This window comes from Canis lupus, chromosome 32 (genome assembly GCF_048164855.1).
Source record: "Canis lupus baileyi chromosome 32, mCanLup2.hap1, whole genome shotgun sequence".
Classification (NCBI taxonomy): Eukaryota; Metazoa; Chordata; class Mammalia; order Carnivora; family Canidae; genus Canis; species Canis lupus.
This window is the reverse complement of record NC_132869.1, coordinates 14,768,740-14,792,744: the sequence shown is the minus strand read 5'-3', so window position 1 is coordinate 14,792,744 and position 24,005 is coordinate 14,768,740. Positions and strand designations below refer to the sequence as shown.

The 24,005-nt window shown below is 38.7% G+C and overlaps 1 protein-coding gene and 1 long non-coding RNA gene across 6 annotated transcripts in view; one reads left to right on the top strand and one right to left on the bottom strand.

Moving 5' to 3' along the window:
- LOC140622575 (uncharacterized) overlaps positions 1 to 24,005 on the top strand; it is a 60,748-nt gene that overhangs the window by 9,796 nt on the left and 26,947 nt on the right. The window lies entirely within an intron of this gene.
- TRIM69 (tripartite motif containing 69) overlaps positions 1 to 24,005 on the bottom strand; it is a 44,308-nt gene that overhangs the window by 3,131 nt on the left and 17,172 nt on the right. For 2 of the 4 annotated variants that reach the window (XM_072808216.1, XM_072808218.1), the window contains exons 2-6: positions 19,285 to 19,761; positions 18,345 to 18,440; positions 15,548 to 15,781; positions 14,564 to 14,586; positions 14,363 to 14,487 (exon numbers count right to left, since the gene is read on the bottom strand). In XM_072808216.1, coding sequence (XP_072664317.1) covers positions 14,363 to 14,487; positions 14,564 to 14,586; positions 15,548 to 15,781; positions 18,345 to 18,440; positions 19,285 to 19,761 — 955 coding nt within the window. The remainder of the gene's footprint in view (positions 1 to 14,362; positions 14,488 to 14,563; positions 14,587 to 15,547; positions 15,782 to 18,344; positions 18,441 to 19,284; positions 19,762 to 24,005) is intronic. The other 2 variants (XM_072808217.1, XM_072808219.1) reach the window with 2 other exon arrangements.

The window sequence follows — 24,005 nt, the reverse complement described above, 5'->3', positions numbered from 1 at the left end:
CTTCCACAAATATATCAGTCCACGACAGGGTAAGATTTTAGAAACTGGTCCTTCATCATGGTTATTTGACAAGCACTGGTTTAGACAAGTAAGTGGGCAGCAGTGTAAAGAATTTCTAAGTGAAGAGATGTTGGAAGCATATCAGCAAGGAGATGACACAAATTTTAGATGTAAGGTAATCAAGCCTCAGCACAAAATTAGATAAAGGAAACTAAAAAACTATGTGTTCACATAAGGGACACAGATACATCTATGTATACATTTGTTGTTAATGGATTTAGCTATCCTTGGAAGTGAGATCAATCCAGTCCAAACTCTCTCTTCCCAGAGAAGCCAGAGTCTTTTTCTATCATCCCAAGGAATTCTCTTCCAACAACAGATTTTGTGGAATCCTGACTTTTTCCATCCAGGCTGAATCTTGCCCCCCTCTGCACCCTCCCACGTATTCCCATTTGCCTTGGGTTTTTGCTCTTTCTGATGTGAGGATTGGAATTGCTTTGGAGGAAGTTTTAGAACCTTTTTAGAACCCCGCTCTGCTATTGTCACCAAGCCTCTCACACCAGCTAACCCAGCCTGCTCTAGCTCCAAAGATTCCCAGAAGTCAGCTTTACCTCCCTCTTTTCTTCTCATACCATATTCAGCCCAAAAGGAAATTCTGTCAGCTCCACCTTTAAAGTATATTCTGAGCCTACTCAGAATTCAGAGACAGTCAACTTCTACAGATACCGCTGGCCTGAAACTATTGCAATAGCTTTTTGACTGTTCTGTTTCCAGTCTTGCCCATCTGCACCCTATTCTGTCATATGAGTGAGATCATCCATTTCTCCTACTCAACGCCCTCTTATGCTTTCCGTCACACCCAAGATAAAATCTGGAGTCCTTACAGAGCAAATGGTACCTACATCGTTTACCTACCTCTGTGGCTTCATCTCCTCACGCACGCCTCCCTTATTTACTTTGATCCAATCATCTTTGCTTTTTGGCTGTTCCTTGAATACACCAAACTCATTCAGACTTTAGGGCCTTTACACTATCTTTCTGTGTCCTCGAACACTCTTTCCCCATATGGTTCACTACTTTACATTATTCCAGCCTTTTTGTTCATGCAAGTTCAGTGAGATGTTAATGATAGAACTTAGGTGGGTATAGCAGTGTTCAGTCTAAAATTCTTTAAATTTCTCTATGTTTGGAAATGTCCATAGTAGAACATAGGGAGGGGGAAGTTAACTTCTCAAAGACTTTTTTTTCTGGCTAATATCTAAACTAGCATGTTCATCTATCACTGCTTGTACCCTTATCCTTCTGTATTTTTTCTCATGAATAATTACTTGCTTGATTTGCTTGACCATGGTTATCATTATGTGAGATTATTTACTGTTTCATTTCCTCCACAAGAATGTAATCTCGGGCGGGGGCGGGGGGGGCTTTATCTGTTTTGTTTCCTCACGTGTCTTCAAAATTTAGAACTGTTCCTAGGTAGTCAGGTAACTATTTGTTAAATGAACTTCAGGGTTCCATTTGAATCTTTGACACCCAACTAATTGCACTGTGCCTCATATTCCTGTTATCCTTGGCCAAAACTCATAATGTAGATCCCTCTAATGATTTATCCTCTAATGTGCTTTTATCCCCCATAATTCTGTTCCTTGCTTCCTCTACCTTCACCCATCTTCCCACTGTTCCCACCCATCCCTTTCCACTCTGCCCTTTAGAACTCTCTCCCTAAATAACTGTCCTGCATCCTCACTTTACAGAATTCTCTCATCATCTCCTTACTTTAACAGAAACCTGACTGGTTCTTTGTCAAAAATATAACTTGAAAAGTTCATGAGACTATTTATTTTCTAAATTCAGAGCCAGAGATCCAAGAACCACCATTGCCACTTCTAGACCCCTAATCTAATCCTTATCCTCATGTAAAAATCACTTTTGAGGCTTTTGTCATTCTATCTCATTACCCCTTATCTCTATATGATGTTACTATGTACAGACTTCCTGATTATACTCTCTGCACTTTGGGTTAACTTTACTCCACTACCCCAACTCCAGCCCATCATCCCAAGTGATTTCACCATTCTTTGGATATAACCATTTTTCCATTCTTGCAGGTTCTTGACTTTACTGCTACTGACTTTTGACTCTATTACATTTCAGCAGTCCATGTTAATGACCACATTCTAGACCTTGTAATCATTGGGAACTGTTCATTCTCTAAAATCTTAAACTCAGATATCCCATTCTCTTATATTTATTTTCTCAATCTCATCTCCCCTACAGCCATTACTTCACTGAACAACTCTAGTCCCTCATTTTTCCCTATTATCCTATTCTGTTTCCTGGCTTTGAATCTTTCCCTGAACCACTTGGCATTGGCAGCTTTACTGCCAATAACCTTATCACCTTTATCTTATATCTGCAGCATCTGCCATGCAACTCACTGACCCTGGTTCTACACAGCTATCAAAATTTACATGCCAATTCCTGACCATTGCAAGAGGACTATCACAAAATTGTACATGTAGATATTACTACAGATTCATTATTTCTACTCTGTGCTTGACCATCAACACTGCCTAGAATTCCTGTATTTCCCAGATCAAACCCTCTCTAGTTCCTCACAACAACAATTTCAGACCTCCAGCTCCCTCCTCAAACCTCTGTTCCATCACTTTCTTACTGCCAGGCAGATGACTTCATCCCCTGCTTCACAGAGAAACCACAGTACATCTTAAAGGAATTCCTCAATTCTTCTCACTCATACTTCAAGTTCCATTTGATAAAATTGTTTGCCTCTACCATTTTATTTCCTCTCTATTTTCAGAGAAAACTGAGGAACATCAATACTTCTCTCTGCTAGAACTCACTCTTCCCTATTTCTACTAGTTATCCCCTGTCTTATACCATTGGTTTCTGCCTTTCTATAGGCTGTTTTCCTTCAGTATGTTTTAAAAAGTCTTTTTTGGGGGTGGCTGGCTGACTCAGTTGGAAGATCATTTGACTCTTGATCTAGAGGTCATGGGTTTGAGCCCCACATTGGGTATAGAGATTACTTGAAATAAATTTAAAAAAAAAAACTTCCAAAAGTTCTTTTTTGATTCTGCTGCCACAGTCACATCTTCCCTTCTTAGTGAAGCTTCTCAAGTGAATGATCTGTTCACTTCACTACTGTCTCATTCCAAATCACTCCTGAACGCTTCATAATGTAACTTTTATCTATTCCACATTTTAAAAATTGCCCTTACTGGGAGATAACCACACACACCAATACACTCACAGTCCTAGCAGCCAAACCTTATAACTGGCAGTGCAGAGAGTGCTCTGCCAATCAGTGCATCTGCAGCCCCAGAAGACATCTGGCCTGACTGCAGGCCCCACCCACCAACAAAAGCCTCTCAGGGGACAAGGCAGGGAAAGCACCCTAAAGTTTCGTGCAACCACAGCCCTGGCAAAGAGGCTAAAGACAGGCATCTGGTTTGACTTCTGACACTGCTCAACTACAGAAATCATTCACCACAATCAAGTGATATTTATTCCAGGGATGCAAAAGTGTTTCAATATTTGTAAATCAATCAACGTGATACGTCATATTAATAAGAGAAAGATAAAACCATATGATCATCTCAATAGATGCAGAAAAAGCAGTTGACAAAGTACATCCAGTCATGATAAAAACTCAATTAAGTAGGGTCAGGGGGAACATACCTCAACATAATAAAGGCTATATATGAAAAATCCACAACTAACATCATACTCATTGATGAAAAACTGAGAGCTTTTCCTCTAAGATTAGGAGCAAGACAATGATGTCACTCTCACCACTTTTCTTCAGCATAGTACTGGAAGTCCTAGTAAAAATTAATCAGACAAGGAAAAGAAATAAACACATCTAAATTGGTAGGGAAGAAATAAAATTTTCACTATTTGCAGTTGACATGATACTATATATTAAAAAACCTAAAGACTCCACCAAAAAAATTACTAGAGCCAGTAAATGAGTTCAGTTAAGCCTCAGGATATCAAATTAATATACAGAAATCTTTTGCATTTCTATACACTAATAATAAAGTAGCACAAAGAGAAATTAAGAAAACAATCCTATTTACAACTATACCAAAAAGGATGAAGTATTTTTTTTTTCAAAAAGGATGAAGTATTTAGGAATAAACTTAACCAAGGAGTTAAAAGATCTATACTTGATTCTATAAAACATTGATGAAAGAAATGGAAGATGACACAAATGAATGAAAAGATATTCCATGCTCATGGAAGGACCAATATTGTTAAAGTGTCCATCCATACTACAAAAGCAATCTACAGATTTAGTGCAATCCTTATCAAAATACCAACAGCATTTTTCACATATAGAACAAACAATCCTAAAATTTGAATGAACCACAAAAGACCTGGAATAGCCAAAGCAGTCTTGAAAAGGAAGAACAAACCTGGAGGTATCACAGTCCTAGATTTCAAGATCTACTACAAAGCTGTAGTAATCAAAACAGTATGGTACTGGCACAAAACTAGACACATAGATCAATGGAACTGAATATAGAGTCCAGAAATAGACCCACGCATTTGTGGTCATTTAATCTACAACAAAGGAAGCAAGAATCTACAATGGGAAAAATCTCTTCAATAAGTGATGTTGGGAAAACTGGACCACTTTCTCACACCATACACAAAAATAAAATCAAAATGTATTAAAGACCTCAGTGTGAAACTTGATACCATAAATGTCCTAGAAGAAAACAATCAAGAGAAAAGAAAAAAATTTTTCTTTGAAATCAGCTATTTTTTTCTAGATATGTCTCCTCTAGTAAGGGAAATAAAAGAGAAAAGTAAACTATGGGACCACATCCAACTAAAAAGCTTTTGCATAGTGAAAGAAACCATCAACAAAACAAAAAAGCAACCTAGTGAATGGGAGGAGATATTTGCAAATGATATATCTTATAAGGGGTTAATGTCCAAAGTATATAAATAACTTAGACAACAACAGAAAAACAAATAATCCAATTAAAAATGGGCAGAAGACCTGCATAAACATTTTTCCAAAGGAGACATATAGATGGCCAACAGACATGTGAAAAGTTACTCAACATCATTAAGCCTTAGGGAAATGCAAATTAAGACCACCTAATACCTGTCAGAATGGCTAGAATTAATAACATGAGAAATAACAAGTGTTGGAGGATGTGGAGAAAAAGGAACCCTCATGTACTATTGGTGGGAATGCAAATTGGTGCAGCAATTGTAGAAAACAGTATGGAGTTCCCTCAAAAAATTAAAAATAGAATTACCATTTGATCCAGTAATTCCATGACTGGGTATTTATTTGTTTCTTTGTTTTTTATTTGAGAGAGAGAAAGTGAGAGAGCACGAGATGGGGGGGGGGAGGGGAAAAGAGAGAGAGAGGGAGAAGCAGACTAACTGCTTAGCAGGGAGCCTAACATGGGGCTCAATCCCAGGACCCCAAGACCGTGACCTGAGCTGAAGGCAGACGTTTCACTGAGCCACTCAGGTGCCCCTCTGCTACTATTTACCCAAATAATATGAAAAGGCTAATTTGAAAAGATACATACACTCCTATGTTTATTGCAGCATTATTTACAATAGCCAAGATGTGGAGCCAAGCAGTGTCTATTAATAGATAAATGGATAAAGAAGAGGTGGTATATATACAATGGAATATTACTCAACCATAAAAAGGAATGAAATCTTGACATTTGTGACAACATGGATGGATCTGGAGGATGTAGTGCTAAGTGAAATAAGTCAGAGAAAAACACGTACCATCTGATTTCACCCGTATGGGGAATTTAAGAAACAAAACAAAAGAGCAAAGAAAAAAACAGAAAAAAGAGACCAAAAAAACCTTTTTTAAGAGACAAAACAAACCCCTCTTTTTAAAAAAAAAAAAATTTTTTTATTTTTAAGTAATCTCTACACCCAGCGTGGAGGGCTTGAACTCACAACCCTGAGATCAAGAGTTGCATGCTCCAAAACTGAGCCAGCGAGATGTCTCAAAGTAGACTCCTAAATACAGAAACAGACTGGTGGTTGCCAGAGGGGAGAAGGGTGAGGAGGATGAATGAAATAGATAAAAGGGTTTAAGAGTACACTTCTCTTGATGAGCACTAGAGAAATGTATGGATGGTTGGATCATTTTATTGTACATTTGAAACCAATACAATACACGTTATGTTAATTATATTTGAATAAAAAAAAAATGCCCTTACCACAGTCACCAATTCCTGTTAAAAAAATCTCTTTCTAATCATTTTCTTTTTTCTTTTCTTCCTTTTTTTTAAAGAGCAAGAGAGATGGTAGGTGGGCAGGTGAAAGGGCAAAGGGAAAGGGAAAGAGAGAATCTTAAGCACCTTCACAACCCTAAGATCATGACCTGAGCCAAAATCAAGAGTCAGATGCTTAACCAACTGAAGCACCCCCCAATCATTTTCAAGTTGATTTTTATGTTTGGCATGAGTGACCACTTCCTCCTTCTTGACACTCTTTTTCCTTAGATTCTATGTCACTTCATTTCTGGTTTTCCTCTTAATCTCTTTTGCAAAAATTCCTCAATCTTTTTGGGTGGCTTCATTGCCCTTTATTTATTTTTATATAAGGTGCTCCCACCTTACCTGTATGTTCTCACTTTTCTTGGGAAATCTCATTTACATCAACAGCTTCAGCCACCCCACTCTATAGTGATTATTCAGCCCTGGCCTCTCTTCTAAGTTCTAATTAGGATAGTTACCCATTTGAATATATTCACTTAGTTTTCCTATAGGTTCTTCAACATAACATGGCCAAAGTTGAACTCACCAACACCCCGCCCCCCAAAAAATCTGTATCTCCTATAGTTCTATCCTTGATAATCACCTTTCTCTATTCCCTACCACCAATTACTGTCCAGTATATCTCAGCTCCTGGAATTCTGTCTCTAGAATCTATCCTTTATTTTCCATCCCCATTCCCATGGCTTTGGCTTAGCTCTTTTTTTTTTTTTAATTTTTTATTTATTTATGATAGTCACAGAGAGAGAGAGGCAGAGACACAGGCAGAGGGAGAAGCAGGCTCCATGCACCGGGAGCCCGACGTGGGATTCGATCCCAGGTCTCCAGGATCACGCCCTGGGCCAAAGGCAGGCGCCAAACCGCTGCGCCACCCAGGGATCCCTGGCTTAACTCTTAATAATTTTTCACCTAAGTGTGCTGGTACAGACTCCACCTTGGTCTTTTAGCCTATCCTTCCTGGAAACAGAAACTATGTTTTTTATTTCTGTATCTATAGAGTCCAACTTAGTACTCAGTACATAGTAGGCCCTCTATAAGAGTGTGTTGAATGAATGAATGAACTTTAGTAATGTTTTATTAATTTATACAAAACTAAAAGAAATACATTAAGATGTTTTAAATTGAATTATTCCCTACACTGGAATTTATAAAACTACATCCAGCAGGCCAAATGTAGCCTGCTGCCTGTTTTGTAAATAAATGTGTATTGAAAACATTAACTGAAAATTGAACAAATTAACAGCCATTCATTTACGTATTGTATATGGTTGCCATTTCAGTGCAATGTAGTTAAGTTTTGTGGAAACATACAACCCACAAAACTAAAATATTTGCTATCTGACCATTTATAGAGAAAGTACCAGCCTCTGCCCTAAAATAATAGTTTCTATTATAAGGCAGGAATGGAGAAAATATGAACCTGAAGAAAAAGCAAAGGCCCAGAAATAAAAAGTATGAAGTATATTTTACTATGATTTGACCACAGTTACATTATTAGAAATAGCCATAGATTAAATGAATTTCTTTTCTTTTCCTTTTTTTTTTTTAAGATTTTATTTACTTATTCATGAGAGACAGACAGAGAGAGAGAGAGAGGCAGTGACACAGGCAGAGGGAGAAGCAGGCTCCATGCAGGGAGCCCGACATGGGACTCGATCCCAGGTCTCCAGGATCACACCCCAGGCCGAAGGCAGGGGCTGAGCCCACTGAGCCACCCAGGCATCCTGATTAAATTAATTTCATTTGATTTTCTTAGATGTAGACTTAGGCCAAAAATGAAAAATCAGTTTGTGCTTTAAATGATTGCTAGAAGTGAAGTTTGATTTTGCAGGGCAAAGGGTACAAGAAGAAAAACATAATGTGTTCTGAACACTGCTAGAATTTGCAGAGTAGAGTAACACAGAAGAAGGAGCTACACAGAGAATTTCAAATATCTACAAAGGGATTCCCTCGAAGCTGTATCTGAATACTGATGTGCAATTAGGGCCAGTGAAAGAATCTCTAGAAAAGAGTAGGCTGAACGATTTCCAGAGCCCACACAAGCCTGGTAATAGTTTTCAATCCTGCCATCCATAATGAGAAAAATGTCATAATATGTAGAATGTCATGCAGAGTACTCAAAAGGATATTACCTTAGAAAATGGGCTGTTAGCCCTAGATTAGAGGCTGCTCTTGAACTACTCTAGCAAAGCTTAGAAACTTCAACAAAGTTTAAAGTGTCAAAAGGAACAAAGTTATGTCAAATAACTACATGCCAAAGTTAAATCCAGGAAAGCTTAAAGGATTATAACAAAATCCAGCAAACAACAATGTAAAATTGATCATGTTTGTCATTCAATAAAAAATTACCAGCCAGAAGAAACAAATCTTCCATGCAGAAGAATTCCAAATAAATTATGTAGATACTCCACACTCAAGGAAGGGAAGCATAACTCCCCTTAAGTGTGGGCTGTGCATAGTGATTTCCTTCCAAAGTGTAAAGGGGTGGGGAGTAACTTAATAGTGGGGAAACCTGATGAATACTACCTCAGCTAGGACTGGTGGTATGGTAAAAACAAATACCAAAATACTACATTTAAACCCAGGCATATTGATAATAACATTGTCAGTGGTTACAATGCCTCCATTAAAAGAGATTGTCAGAATGGATAAAAAACACAAGGCTTTACATGCTAGCTACATAAAATGCACTTAAAATATAAAAACACTAATAAGTTAAAAATAAGATGATAGAAAAAGATTGACTATGGATGTAGCCATAAAACATGATTACTTTTACAACATAATTAAATCTCGAAAAGCATTATGCTAAGTGAAAAAAGCCAGACACAAAAGATCACAAAACGTATGATTCCATTTATTTGAGAGTTCAGAAAAGACACAACTAAAGTGAAATAAAGAGAATGAAGGAACTGACTGCAAAGGGATATGCAGGAGTTTTGGGGGTGATAGAAACTTTTTATATCTTGATTTAGAGATGTTTACAGAAGTTTAAACATTTGTCAAAACTCATAAAATTGGAAGAGTTAGCAACCAGGAGGGCAGGGCAGAGGGCTTGGGTTTAGCTGTGGGGAAGAAGTGGCCAGTTTAGGACCTCAGGGGACAGATGGGATAGATAGCAGAGTTAGATGAGACTCCAGGGGTTGAGGGACAAGGATAGGAAGGTTAAAGAGGAAACTAGATCTTGGGGAAACTATGGTGAGGAGAGTTGTGTTGATAGTTCCTGCAGTGACCCAGGGGAGGACAGCCTTTCAGGCCAGGCTGTCACGCCTTCTGGAGAAGGGGAACTGGACCTCTAGGCAGGCACTGCTCCTGCATGGCCCAAGCAAGCACCAGTGCCCTGGTTTGTATGAGAGGAAGAAGGCAGTTAGAAGCCCTAAAAGATGGGATCTTGCCACCCTTGCTGGAGAGGAGGCGGAATTGAGACACTTGATGCCTGGAGAATGATCAGGAAGGAAGGCAGTGGCATACAGGTCTGCAGGTGGATTGAGAGGGCAGACCTTGAACTTGTCAATGCCAGCAGCCCCCTTTTTTTTCAGAGGGTTACAAACCCATGTGGGGATGAGGCCTGGTCTTGTGGAAACTGAGCTTAGCTTCACGGGTATATATAATTATGGTTCAGCCTGAGACAAGGTCCAGGGCATGCCCAGCCTGGACCAGGTCTGAGTGTGAGGCCAGGCCCCTTGTTGGAGGTGAGGGTGGTCTCAGGAGTGATTGAGGAGGTAAGGTGCCATGTAAGCGGTTATTGGTATGGCTCCTGATGTCTGACAGGCTGGGGCTGCTGAGGCAGGATGTGTGTGTGTCTGTAGACAAAACCAACCCACACTTTATTTCCCAGGTGACAGTGCTCCCCCACTTCAGATTTTTCCTCTAGGTTTGGTGCTAACTTCTATGAGCTCATGCCCCTCCTCCTCCCTTTAACTTTCTTGAAGTTGTCCATTCACTTAAAACATTGCTTCTGGGGGGCAGCCCGGGTGGCTTAGGGGTTTAGCGTTGCCTTCAGCCCAGGGTGTGATCCTGGAGACCCGGGAACCAGCCCCACATCAGGCTCGCAGCGGGGAGCCTGCTTCTCCCTCTGCCTGTGTCCCTGCCTCTCTCTCTCTCTGTGTGTGTCTCTCATAAATAAATAAAATCTTTTTTAAAAATTGCTTCTGGTAACTTGGGAAGCCTGGGAAAGTTGCTGAAGGCCCTGAGAAAATCGGTTGTATGGGTTATCATAGAAGAGGAAAGGCCTTCCCTGCTGATACTCTGGGTGATGTGGGGTGGTGGTGCTTGCCTGCAGAGCGGGCAGGGATTGAATGTATACCTTGGGTGGGCCTGCAGCAATGACCCCAGCTGACAGTTACAGAATGCTTCATGGACTATGGTTTGTTACTGTAGTTTTCATTGTGATCAGATACCAGGAAGAACGGAGCCCCTGACCAGTGTGAGTCATAGCAGTGCAGGAGAAGAGACACTCCAGGAGAGAGCCCACCTAAGTTTATGTCTGCAGACTGAATTTCCAGAGGCTTAGGATATGGAAGTTCTTCAGTGTCCTATTTCCAGGCCTTGCTCAGGAAGCACTGTATTCAGAAGGCCACTTATGGTTTTCAGATGAGCTTATGAGGGGGCAAGCATTAAAAGTCGAAAGCAGATGCATCAGGCCATCAGCAGATGTGTTGCTTTATTGTTTGATCCAGGAGCACCAACCTCCAGGCAGTGTGAATGGCAGCAGGCACCCTTCCTTTTCTGGGGTGGAGGTTTTCAGATGCTACAGCTTCTAAATTGAGACTCTGGTAACTCCGGTAATAACTAGTTCTGGGCTATGAATCTTGCTACAAGAAGATTCTTAAGGTTTAGGACATTCTGACATGCTACAATGCAGAGTGATGCCTTCTAGACGAATCCTGCAGATGGAGCCCAGTCCATCTCACCTACCTGCCTGTCTGCCTGCTTGCACTTTGTTTGATGGAATCAGTGTGATGATCTAACCTGTATTTTGGGAAAGTGTTCACATTTGAAATGCCTTAGGCAATACTTAAATAAAGCATACCAGCAAATTGGAGGGAGGGGTCACTGTGTTTCGCTACAGTCTTGGGTACAAGTTGGTTGTGGCCAAATTCTGTCAGAAAGGGCATGTCTATTCGGGCATTCCGATTGCATTGCAGATAATTAAGTGAAAGGAATGGTTGGGGTACTGTTAGTGATCTTTGATTTTTCGATGTATTTTTAAAAAGATTTTGTGTATTTATTCATGAGAAACACACAGAGAGAGGCAGAGACGAGGCAGAGGGAGAAGCAGGCTCCCTGCAGGCAGCCTAATGTGGGACTCTATCCCAGGTCCGCAGGATCACACCCTGAGCCAAAGACAGATGCTCAACTGCTGAGCCACCCAGGCGTCCCACTTCTATGTATTTTTTAAAAATATGAATTTTGCATGATTTAATTTCAAAGTAGCAATCTTCAAATGGGAGGACCCTGAGGTGTGAAGGTTGGGGGTGGAGCACACCTTGGCATTGGTACTGGGAGGGGTGGGGGTGAGGAAAGGGAGAAAGTTGAGTTGGTTAGGTACATGTTGCAGAGGTTGAGGGTGGTAGAGAATTGGGTTAAAGGGAATTCTGGCACAAAAGCAAGTACAGCTCTAGAGCATGTAATATATATACAACTGGGCAATGGGCAAAGAAAATACTAGTTAAATTGTCTCTTGGAAGCATAAAAATTGGTTAGAAACTTAAAAGTCCTTTAGAAATCTAAATGCAGGGAAAGAAGCAAAACAGTTTTGCTTTGGTGCAAGGTGGGGGAAGACTGAAAAGATGTAACTGAATAGGAATACCAGTCACACAGAAGTCTGGGGTTCAGAAGCAGGTGGGTGCAGAAATTTACATCAGTGGAATAAATAGCCTTCACTGCTTTGCTAGCTTCTCCAGTAGTTTATGTGAAGGTGTATAGTACTGGAGAGCTAGAAGTCTTAGGAAAGACTTTAAATGCTCAAATTGTGAGCTTTTAAAGTATTTAGATTTTAAGAAGTAAGTTTAAAATTTTGGTGTACACGTGAGATTAGAGTTCTCTTATGGATTTGTAATGTTTCTACTTACTGAGATTTTGTGATTGAAAATTCTAAGTAAAGTGAAAATGCAATGACTTTTAAAGGAATTTTATGTCTTAAAAACATATCTCTCATCTTTGTGATCTCTGTTATCTTTGTTAAAAATTTTTGCTATTACCTTAGTTATTGTAACAAAAAATAACCTTTTGGGGGGGCACCTGTGTGGCTCAGGGGTTGAGTGGCTGCCTTTGGCTCAGGTTGTTATCCCAGGGTCCTGGGGTTGAGTTCCACATCCGGCTCCCTGCAGGGGAGCAGGCTCCCTGCTTCTCCTTCTGCCTATGTCTCTGCCTCTCTCTGTCTTTCAGAAAGAAAGGAGGAAAGAAAGAGAGAGAGGAAGGAAGGAAGGAAGGAAGGAAGGAAGGAAGGAAGGAAGGAAGGAAGGAAGGAAGGAAGGAAAGAAGGAAGGAAGGAAGGAAGGAAGGAAGGAAGGAAGGAAGGAAGGAAAAGAGAAAAGAAAAGAAAAGAAAAAAAAAAGAAAAAGAGAAAGCAAGCAAGTCTTTTTGTGGTCCCTGTAAAATTACTGTAATATTTGGTACCAAACAATCCATGTGCCCTTGTGAAGGTTAATCAGTTCTTTAATTTGAATGTGTGTGGTTTTTAAATTGATCCAGTACTTGAGGGGCAACTATCAGTCAAAATCAGTTTGGGGAATAAGCAAAATGAGGGGGCGGGTATCTATACTAGATGTGGTCTGTTTTTAAATATTCAGAGAAAGATATGAAGACTATTTATGATGATTCTTGTTTCTGAGATGCATCTATTGAATTGGTAAAATTTTATCAGTGGCCTTTGATCCTGTGCCTCTTCCCCTTAAATTTCACTTAAAATCCCCAATGCTTGTTGCCTCTGGGATTTCTGTCTTCTGGGTTCTTTTTTAATGTTTAAAAATATGCTGGTATTGTTTGGTTTTTAATCAGTGACTTGAGTACGATATAATTACTGCAATAGGAATTTAAAGAGTATTAGTCCTACATATGTTGGGAAATGTGTTGGAATGTGCTGTTGTGAAACTGAAGCTGTGGTTAAAGTACTCTATGTTGCTCTGTCATAAAAACTAGTCCTGTTGCATAATGTATGTGATTGCTAATCATTTTTCCCCCTCTTTACAGCACAAATAAGGGTTTGGGTTCTAAATTCGTTAAAAAAAAAAACTCATCAAATTGTACACTTAAAATTGGCGAATTTTATTCTGTGTTAATTAAACCTCAGGCTATGTGTAGTAAAGCTGTGTTTTCAATGTCAATTGCTTGGAAAATTTGTTAACAGGAATGAATTTGTGATTTTCATTAAATCAGTAACTACAAACAATAATAATAATGAATCTATATGAATTAAAGAACATATTTTAAGAAACTTTATTTAGAATTTTATTTCTATAAATATTATTTAGAACTTTATTTTATGTTCTTGAATTGCCATGTGTGTTCTTTTGTCCTGCTCAGTCCCTTGGTATCTGCAGGATGACAAAAACTTGTGTCCTTATTAGGTACATCTATAGAAATTATTGATTTTCCTTTGAAGTACTAAAGATCTCTAAACAGTTTCCTAAAATGTTATATTCTATGTTATGAACATCAAAAACAAGATCTATAAGGACTCTATTACATGCAAAAGGTATATATAGTAACCTCCTCATTCAGGGCAGAGAAGCCCCAGGGATTTATAGAACTGATTTAGAGAAACAGGATAAAATAATTGGTTGTCACATTTGATAGAACAATGAAACAAAATCATAGGCTGAGAAGTAATTCTCACATAAGACTCTATTTACCAGTGAAAAGTCATAAATCCTTGGGTCATAGTACCAGAAGAAATTCAGTCATACTGACTGAAGTCATACCACAGTCTTCTTTTGGTTAAACTCTACCCTTCCCCTATCCCAGACTCTAAAGTATTAATTAGGGCCACAGAAGAGGTCCCACAGAGGGAACATAGATTAGGAGCCCCAGGAACCAATAACTAAACTACTGCCCACTGATACCTGGAGAGAGAGAGGACTGCATTTCCCTCCACATCATGTATTGGATGGGACCTTTGTATAGGCCTGGGTTCAGCTTTCTGGAGATAAGCTCTCTGGGCATCAGTACCCTCGTTCCTTGCTCCAAGCTGCAGGGAACATAAATCATTCTAGACATCCTCCACAGACAAAGGAAAGGTATTAATACCATACAGAAACACTTACCTATCCAAGAGAGATGTGATATCCTAGAAGAGGAAAGGAGTAATAAAGAAGTTAGATGTCTATTTATCAACACCAGAAATTTCTTTGGTGATACTGGCCACCACCAGAATTTGATCATCAATACTGGGATCCTGTGCAGAAGTCCCCATTCCATCACCACCAACTCCTCCCACTGTCCATATGGCTTTCTGATCAGTATCCTTCATCTAACCTGAGATAAACTGGCTTTATCTTACTTTAGTTTTCTAGAGTTCCCTTTTACATGAAATAAGAGAAATTAATAGGTGGGCCATTTCTAGCTATACTGCTACATGATTTCAAGAAAAACACCATAGGTCTTTCAGCCCAAAGCCACTTTTCCTTAGTCTGGCTAAGTAAACTTCTGAGTGCTGAGCTGATAATTAATGACACTTTAGAGGTCAGGCTTCGAGTAATAACAACTGGCAAACACCTTTCAAACAGGTCAATTGAGGGATTCCTGGGTGGCTCAGAGGTTGAGTGGCTGCCTTAGGCTAAGGGCATGATCCTGGAATCCCAAGATCCAGTCCCACATCAGGCTCCCTGCATGGAGCCTGCTTCTCCCTCTGCCTGTGTCTCTGCCTCTCTCTGTGTGTCTCTCATGAATAAATAAATAAAATATTTTTTAAAAAACCCAAACAAGTCAATTAAAAGCCAGTCTAAGGTACAACTCAGGTTGCAACATTCTTATTTTTGAGAAATAAACCCTCAAAATTATTTTTGAAGAAAGATTAAAATATTAATAGATGCCATTATTAATGGCATTTATTATCCTTTTTAGGAGAGTGAAAACAAAGCTTCCTATTGACTGTAAGGCAAAAGTAGCCTTCTGCTTTTCTCCCAGAGAGTCTTAAAAGCACTAAAGTAGGTTTCTTCCCCCTTCCCAATGGGTAAAGCTGCTTCTACATCTTTCCAACCTTCTTCCCCTGCTAGTGTACCCATAATTATGTTGATATGGAGTCTCACTTTGAGAAAGTCGAAGGGATTCTGCTGTTCCATTCGTGCCTGGATGCTCACCAACATCTCCTTGGCTAGGAGACACTGTTCTTGAAGCTGGTTCAGATTCAGCTCCATCTCCTCATTCAAGGCTTTCCCCTCTTCTCGGAGATCATTTAAAATGTTCTTTTCTTTGCTGTGCAGGAACTGATGTAGCTTTAGAAACTCCAAGGAGATGTGTTGCTGCAGATGTAGCTTGTTTTCCTGGAAACCTCCATGATCATCATCATGGTAATTACTGAGACTAGCACTTGGGGATGGGGACCCACACCACTACTCATATACCATAACAGGAAAATGCACTAAAATGATTCGACCACACTAAGCAGAGTTCTTTGGGAGACTTATTTTGTTTTTCTCAGTTTAATAGTTCAGGAATGAAATAGTCAAAAGTGATCTCTAGGTACCTATTGCAGTACCAAGGTGGTAACCAATCCCATAATAAATAAGGTTGTGGGGTTAATTAATTAATTAAACATCCTGGAATGAGTAATAGTATCCTCCTACCAGAGGTACAAACTAATGTCTGCCAAGTGATGCTGTTAGACTGGGGCCATCAGGAGGCTGAAGGAACTATTCTTACCTAGAAGACAGAGCTAGGGGGATGTCACTTCTGCTGCCAGGACACTATAGAAGAAGCAGGAGACAGGCAACGTCTGAAGCACTGAAATTAATAACTGTTCTATCCTTTCCTAAGGTAACCACAATGTCCTGAGGGATGAACCATCTGACATTTGAGCTTCTCAGAACTTTATCCTCCTGATTTCTAGTGATCTCCACCTTTATCTACTCATTCTCTCAATCACACAGGATTTTATCATTCCTAGCAATTTCACTATCTCCAAAATTAACTTCTTGTGCTCACTTAGGTACCTCTACTGTAACAATTATTGGTCTCATTGAAACCTCTTATTCATTGACCCCCTCCATTTCTGTTTATCATCTTCTTCTGTCTCCATGTCCCCTCCTATCCAGCTTGGATTTTGTGGTCCATCATTATAATGGCACTCTTAAAATTCACTCTATCCTCTAGCTCACACTTTTCCAATTTTCCTTTTACCTATTTCATCACTATTTCACATATTGGTTGGTTCTTTTTTAACCAAGCTCTAAATATTGGAGTTATTTGATATTCTGTCCTAGGCTCTTTCCCCTTCTCATTCAATATTCTCTTTCTAGGTAATATCCTCTCCTCACACAGATTTAAATCAGTCTCTTTGCTGACTTCTTATTCCCAGTCTAGATCAACTTCTGAGCTCTAGATTCCTGTATCCAACTGTCTATGACGTCTCTACTCACCCTTCTCACATCTAATCAGTCACGACATCCAGGTCATTTTTTTTTAAATCTCCAAAGCTTATGCTGAAGCTGTTTATTTCTCTCTTTCTCTGTGCCTCTCTTGTCTAAGCTACCATCATCACTCTCTGGGATCACTGCAATAGCCTTCTAACCATTATCCTTATCATTGTCTCTCTTCTCATAGCCACTAGACTCATATTTTCAAAATGAGATGAAATCATGTCCTATTTAAACCTCTTTAATGGCTTCTTACCATAGGAAGAAGTTCAAAATTCCTAATGTTATCTACAAGGGACTCTGTAACTGGGCCCATATCTACCTCTTCAAGCTCATCTTGCCTCCCATGATCCAATTTTATTGGCCTTGTCTCTGTTTAACATAGCAACCAACTTCCTATCTCAGGACTTCTCCATATGCTCTTTGCTCTTCACAGAACATTATTCTCTAGGCCACTCTCTTCATATTCCCTTCAGTCAGTTCACTTGGCTAAGTTACTTGTCCTTTAATTCTTAATTTTTAATGGGTGATTTTTTTCAGAGAATACCCCTCCCCTAGCCTAGATTAATTCTTCACATATATTTATTATAGTACCCTTTATTTTCATTTATAGTAATTATCACAGTTATCATTTTATTGCTATTAATGGGATTACTTAATCCCATTAATCTATCTCCCACTCTAGTGTAATATAGTATCTAGTGTAATGCCTTACTCAATAAATATTTTTTGAATGAATGAATGTTGACTGTAGTAGCTAAACTAGGAACTCTTAAAACAGAAACAACATTCTCTGGAGACATTATTTCCATCTATCCTTCTTTCCTTCATTGTACATATTTCTTATTCCAGATGCCAAAAGCCAGAGAAGACTCTCCCATAGAGTAATTATGAAAAAACAGAACTACCAATTTAGCCCCAAAACCTAGGGACTGCTTTGCCAAGTTTCTAACTAGGAATGTTCTCCTAGAGCTCCTGTGAAGTTGACAGTATAGGCAATGGTTTATTTAGTTTGGAGGAGCTAGAAAAGATCAAATTGGATGGTGAAAACCAGCAATCTGAGAAACCTTAAATCAGAGGTAGCCTGGTTATAAACTCAAAGAAAAGAAAGGTATTTCTTTCGGCATAATAATCTTTAGCGGATTTTTCTGATAAATCCCTTATTTTGCCATATGTAAAGGGAAATATCAGACAGATCACAACCTCAAAACAATCACCTAGTGATTGAGCCATCAGAAGGATCAGCATGTAACAGAAAAGGTCAGTCTGCTCTCTCTGTTGATCATCCATTGAGAACTTATTTCACTGCTATGTTTCTTTCCACCTTACAGTGTCCGCTTTCTAATTCTATAGCCCAGGTGTCATTTAGTGTATTGATAATATATGTACAAGCACCTTTCTACCCATGTAGCTGAAGTTACAAGGAAGGTATTCCAGTTCTATCTCATAACCCCTCTGCCCTGTTTCTCACCTTGTAAGCAGCAATAGCATCTTTCTGCATATTCTTCAGGGACTGAAGTTCCTTCAGGGTTGCCTCCAGTTGACCCTGATGGATGGTGAGCTCCTCCTGGGAATACCATATAGAATTATGGTCTACCATATAGAATTAACCACACTAACTTGGGAGATGAAGGGCCATAGGGACATCTCTCCTAAAGCCCCAGGGTATCAGAGAAAACAAAACAAAACAAAACAAAACAAAACAAAAAGCTCTTGCTGCAAACCTTTCCTTAACCCCTGAATTCCTGTCTCTTCCAAGAATTGTAAAGAAAATAACAAACAGCAGAAAAACTTAGTTTTATGCTATTAACTTACTACAGAGGTTTGAAGAAGCTGACTCTGCATTTTCTGCTGTAGTTGTTCTGTTCTCACTATCTATACTTTTATTTATGTTATCACTTAGAATATTCATTTCTCCCCTCTGCCCATTCAAATGCAAATGATTTCCCATCTCAAGCTTTCATTCACCATACATCCCTTATTTCAGTATTCTCTAATCTTCTCTGAAATTCTAAATATTTACAAATTACAAATGTGACAACATTTAACTCTCAATAGTACACTATCTTGATTCTGTTGTTTTATTCATTTTAAGTTTGACTAAATTTCAAGACTTTTGTTAACAAGAGTAATATCTTGTACATCCATATTCTACAGAGTGTCTAGCAGAGTCTTGTCGTGGCAGGGTGTAGGTAAATATTTGATTGATTGAGGGAGTAGCCGGAGCTATTCCACTACTCCTTTCCTATAATCAGCAACTCGAGAGAAAGAACTTTGCAGGATATGTTGTATTTTCTGAGCTTACTAATAATCATCTGAATAAAGGGGTGGGGTTGAAAGAGAGAAGAAACCCTACAAAAGATTTCTCTCAGCTTTCCTAAGGCATTATTCAAGGCTCAAGCCTCACCTACCATGAAGAAACAGACAGCATCAGAGATCTGCAGGAAATCTTTAGACTGCTCCACAGACAGCCGAGCATCTTTGCATTGAAAGCAGATCAGTTTCCCATCTGGCTTACTGAATAGTTTCAGGTTCTCTCCATGCTCTGGGCACTGTGGATGGCCCTTGAGTAAGGGTAGCTTCTTAATCTTCTCTACCAGCTTCTCCAGTACAAGATTGAATGTACAGTTACTATATTGACATAGCATCTTACACTCAGGACAGAATGTTTCCTTTGCTTGCTGCTTCCAAAAGTTTTGGATACAGGCCTGGCAGAAGTTGTGGCCACAGCTTAGCATCAATGGATCACGGAACCAGTCATTACACAGTGGGCAGTGTAGCTCCTTAGTAATGTCTTGTATCTGCACTTTAGAGGGTATTTGGGTGATCAGATCATGTACTTCACCATAGTTGCCTGGGTCGATGTTGGAGGAAGGTCTGGAAGATACCTTTGGAAAAGAACAACTAAAATGAGTTTCTCTTTCTTGCGGCCCATTTCCCCACTCCAAGATAGTGGGCTCCATTATTAAAGGAGCTGAGAATAGGTGCAGCCAGAATAAAAGCACCAGTCTCCTTTTTGAAAGTTACCTGATAAATTCATTGTTGTCTGTCTGTCTGTCTGTCTCTCTCTCTCTCTCTCAGATTTTATTTGCTTATTCGTGAGAGACACAGAGAGAGGCAGAGACAGGAGAAGCAGGCTCCATGCAAGGAGTCTGATACAGGACTCAATCCCGGGACTCCAGGATCATGCCCTGAGCCAAAGGCAGATGCTCAACCGCTGAGCCACCCAGGTGTCCCAAATTCATTGTTTTCTAACATTATCTCTACTCTCAACACTATTTAAACTTTAATAGAGGGGATCCCTGGGTGGCTCAGTGGTTTCGTGCCTGCCTTTGGCCCAGGGCACAATCCTGGAGTCCCGGGATCGAGTCCCACATCGGGCTCCTGGCATGGAGCCTGCTTCTCCCTCTGCCTGTGTCTCTGACTCTCTCTCTCTCTATGTCTATCATAAATAAATAAAAATAAATCTTTAAAAAAATAAACTTTAATAGAGAACTAAGGCAGAAGAAAGAGTACTCAAGAATGTTTTTTGTTGTACATCCATACCTCCACCCACTTTCCTCATGTATCAGTTAAAAGTTTACTTTCAATTTCTACTAGTTATTACCTTTTTATTTTGTTTTGTTTTCTAGATATCATGTACAAAGAATTGGAATCAGTGGCAATCAGATTCCTCAGTGGCATAATATCACCAATCATAATATCATCCAGGCTTTTCTCTCCCCCTTTTTAAGAACACATTACAGAAATAACACATATACAGAAAAATACAGATTCATGCATATAACTCAATGACTTTACACAAAATGAACACATCTTTGTAATCATCCCCTGATCAGGAAACAGAGAACTACCAGCATTCCGGAAGTCCCCCGTATGCATGCTTCAAGTCACTATCCCTCATCAAAGTTGGCCACTGTCTTGACTTCCAGCACTATATACTGATTTTGCCTGTTTTTGAGTTTTATATAAATGTAACCATGTACTATGTATTTTTTGTTGCTGACTTCTTTTATCAGTCTTACATTTGTGAGATTTTTATATATTATTCTATGCAATTGTAGTGCATTTATCCTCATTCCTGTATATAATATTACATTGTGTGAATATACCATAGTTTTTTTCTCCATTCTACTGTTGAAAGACTTTTGGGTAGTTACTAGTTTGAGGCTATTATAGTGTTGCTGAGAACATTCCAGTTCATGTGTGTGTATATATATATATATATATAGAGAGAGAGAGAGAGAGAGAGAGAGATTTGTTTTGTTTTTTTTGTTCAACATAAGTTTTGAAATTCATCTGTGTTGATATACATAACTGAAACTCATTAATTTTTACTTCCATACATACATACGTGTGTGTGTGTGTGTGTGTGTGTGTGTGTATTTCTCTTGGGTATATACCTAGAAGTGGGAGTAGGTCATAGGTTTGGCATATATTCAGTTCAGTAGATACTATCACACTGTTTACTAAGTGGCTATATCAATTTACACTGCCACCACTGTTTTCCCATACCCTTTTGAATACTTAGAATAAGTATATTTACTTTAGCCATTCTGGTGGGTATGCACCTGTACTGCACTGTGCCTTTAATCTGTATTTGCCTGATGACTATGGATATTGGGCCCATTTTTCATATGTTAATTGTCCATTTTCATTTCCCCTTTTGATGAAGTACTTAAGTAGTGTCTATTCACAAGAGTTCTTCACATATTTTAGATATGAGTTCTTTATCAAATATATATATTACAAATATCTGTTTCCACTCTGTGGTTTGGCTTTTCACTTTCTTAATGATATCTTTTAATAAACAAAATGTCTTAATCTTTTAAAACTTTATGTTTAAATGGAACATAAATACAGAAAGCAGCATGAAAAAAATGCATAGGATATTGATCTATTAATACATGAATAGTCATGAAAGGAGAGAGAACCTTGCCAGCTACCCCAGAAGTCTTCTATATACTCTCTACCACCTATATGTCCCCCCCATTCATGAGATTATTACTATCCTGAATTTTGTGTTAATCATTCCTTTTGTGGCCTGTTTTGATGCTATATAAACAAAATTGTATTTTATGTATTTGTGCCTTGCTTTCCTTGTTCAACATAACTTTTGAGATTCATATGTGTTGATACATATAACTGAAAGTCATTCATTTTCACTTCCATATAATATTCTTTTTTAAATTTTTTTAATTGGACTTCAATTTGCCAACATATAGCACATCACCCAGTGCTCATCCCGTCAAGTGCCATATAATATTATATTGATGAAAATTTACTCATTTTACTGTTGATAGTCAACTGGATTGTTTTGGTGTTTTGCCATACAACCAATGCTACCATGAACATTCTTTCACATGCTTCCTGTTACGTATATGCAAGGGTTTTTCTAAGTGGGTTTTTTTTTTTAAGATTTCGTTTATTTATTCGTGAGACAGAGAGAGAGAGAGAGAGAGAGAGAGAGAGAGGCAGAGACCCAGGCAGAGGGAGAAGCAGGCTCCATGCAGGGAGCTTGACACGGGACCCAATCCCAGGACCCCAGGATCACGCCCTGGGCAGAAGGCAGGCGCTAAACCTCTGAGCCACCCAGGGATCCCAAGGTTATTTAATGCTAAACCAACCTTTCTTTCCTGGAACTAACCCATCATGATCATGATATATTATTTATGTATTACTAGATTTGGTTTGATAATATTTTATTTAGGATTCAACCTTTATGTTCATGACTGAGATTGCTTTTAATTTTCTTAAACCATTCTTGTCTGGTTTTCTTATCTAAGTTATACTAACTACATAAAATTAATTGGGGAGTGTGCCTTTTTCTCTTCTCTGAGTTTGTGTAAAAATAATAGAATTATCTGTTCCTTGAGTATTTGGCCAAATTTCCAGCATAGCTCCTGGGACAGATGCTTTATTTTTTTATTTTGTATTATCTGGAAGTACTGATTTACTTCTTGAAAGTTATGGGATCATTTAGATTTTCTGTATTTTCCTGACATGGTTATGATAATTTATATTTTTCTGGGAATTTACTTTGCCTAAGTTTATAAATGTATTAGTATAAAACTATTCTCTTACTATCTTTTTATTGTAAGATATAGATACATAAGAATATATAAAGCATTTATATATTTTTAAAATAATAATAACAAAGCAACACTTTGTAATTACCACCTGGGTTAAAAAGTAAAACACTGACTGCCAATACCTTCAATGACCCCTGTGTATTCTTTTCCAATTGCATGTGTTTCCTTTTTTCCTCATAAATAGCCAATATTCTGCTTTTTGAGTTAAACATTACTATACTTTTCTCTATTATTTCATCATCTATGATTGCATTCCTTAGCTAATATAGTGTTTATTTTTTCTTCTGTTTTGAACGTTACATAAATGGAATAAATTGAATTTATTATATATTATATATAATATATTCCATATAAATGGAATTATACTGTATGTGTATCTTTCTGTGACTTGTTTCTTTCATTTAACATTATGTTAAAGTCCATGGCAAGAATTTCCACAATAGCTAAACTGTGGAAGGAGCCATGATGTCCTTTGACAGATGAATGGAAAAGATGTGGTATATATATATATATATACAATGGAATATTACTCAGCCATCAGAAGAGACGAATACCCACCATTTGCTTCAATGTGGATGGAACTGGAAGATATTATGCTGAGTGAAATAGTCAGAAAAGGACAATCATCATATGGTTTCACTCATACGTGGAATAAGAAATAGTGAAAGGGATTATAAGAGAAAGGAGGAGAACTGAGTGGGAAAAATTAGAAAGGGAGACAAACCATGAGAGACTTCTGACTCTGGGAAACAAACAAAGGGTTGTGGAAGGGGAGGTAGGTGGGGGGATGTGGTAACTGGATGACAGGCACTGAGGAGGGCACTTGATGGGATAAGCACTGGGTGTTATACTATATGTTGGCAAATTGAATTTAAATTAAAAAATGTAGGACACTGGGTGGCTCAGCAGTTGAGCATCTGCCTTCCGCTTGGGGCATGATCCCGGAATCTGGGATCGAGTCCCACATTGGGCTCCAGTCTCATATTGGGTTCCCTGTGGAAAGCCTGCTTCTCTCTGTGTCTCTGCCTCTCTCTCTGTGT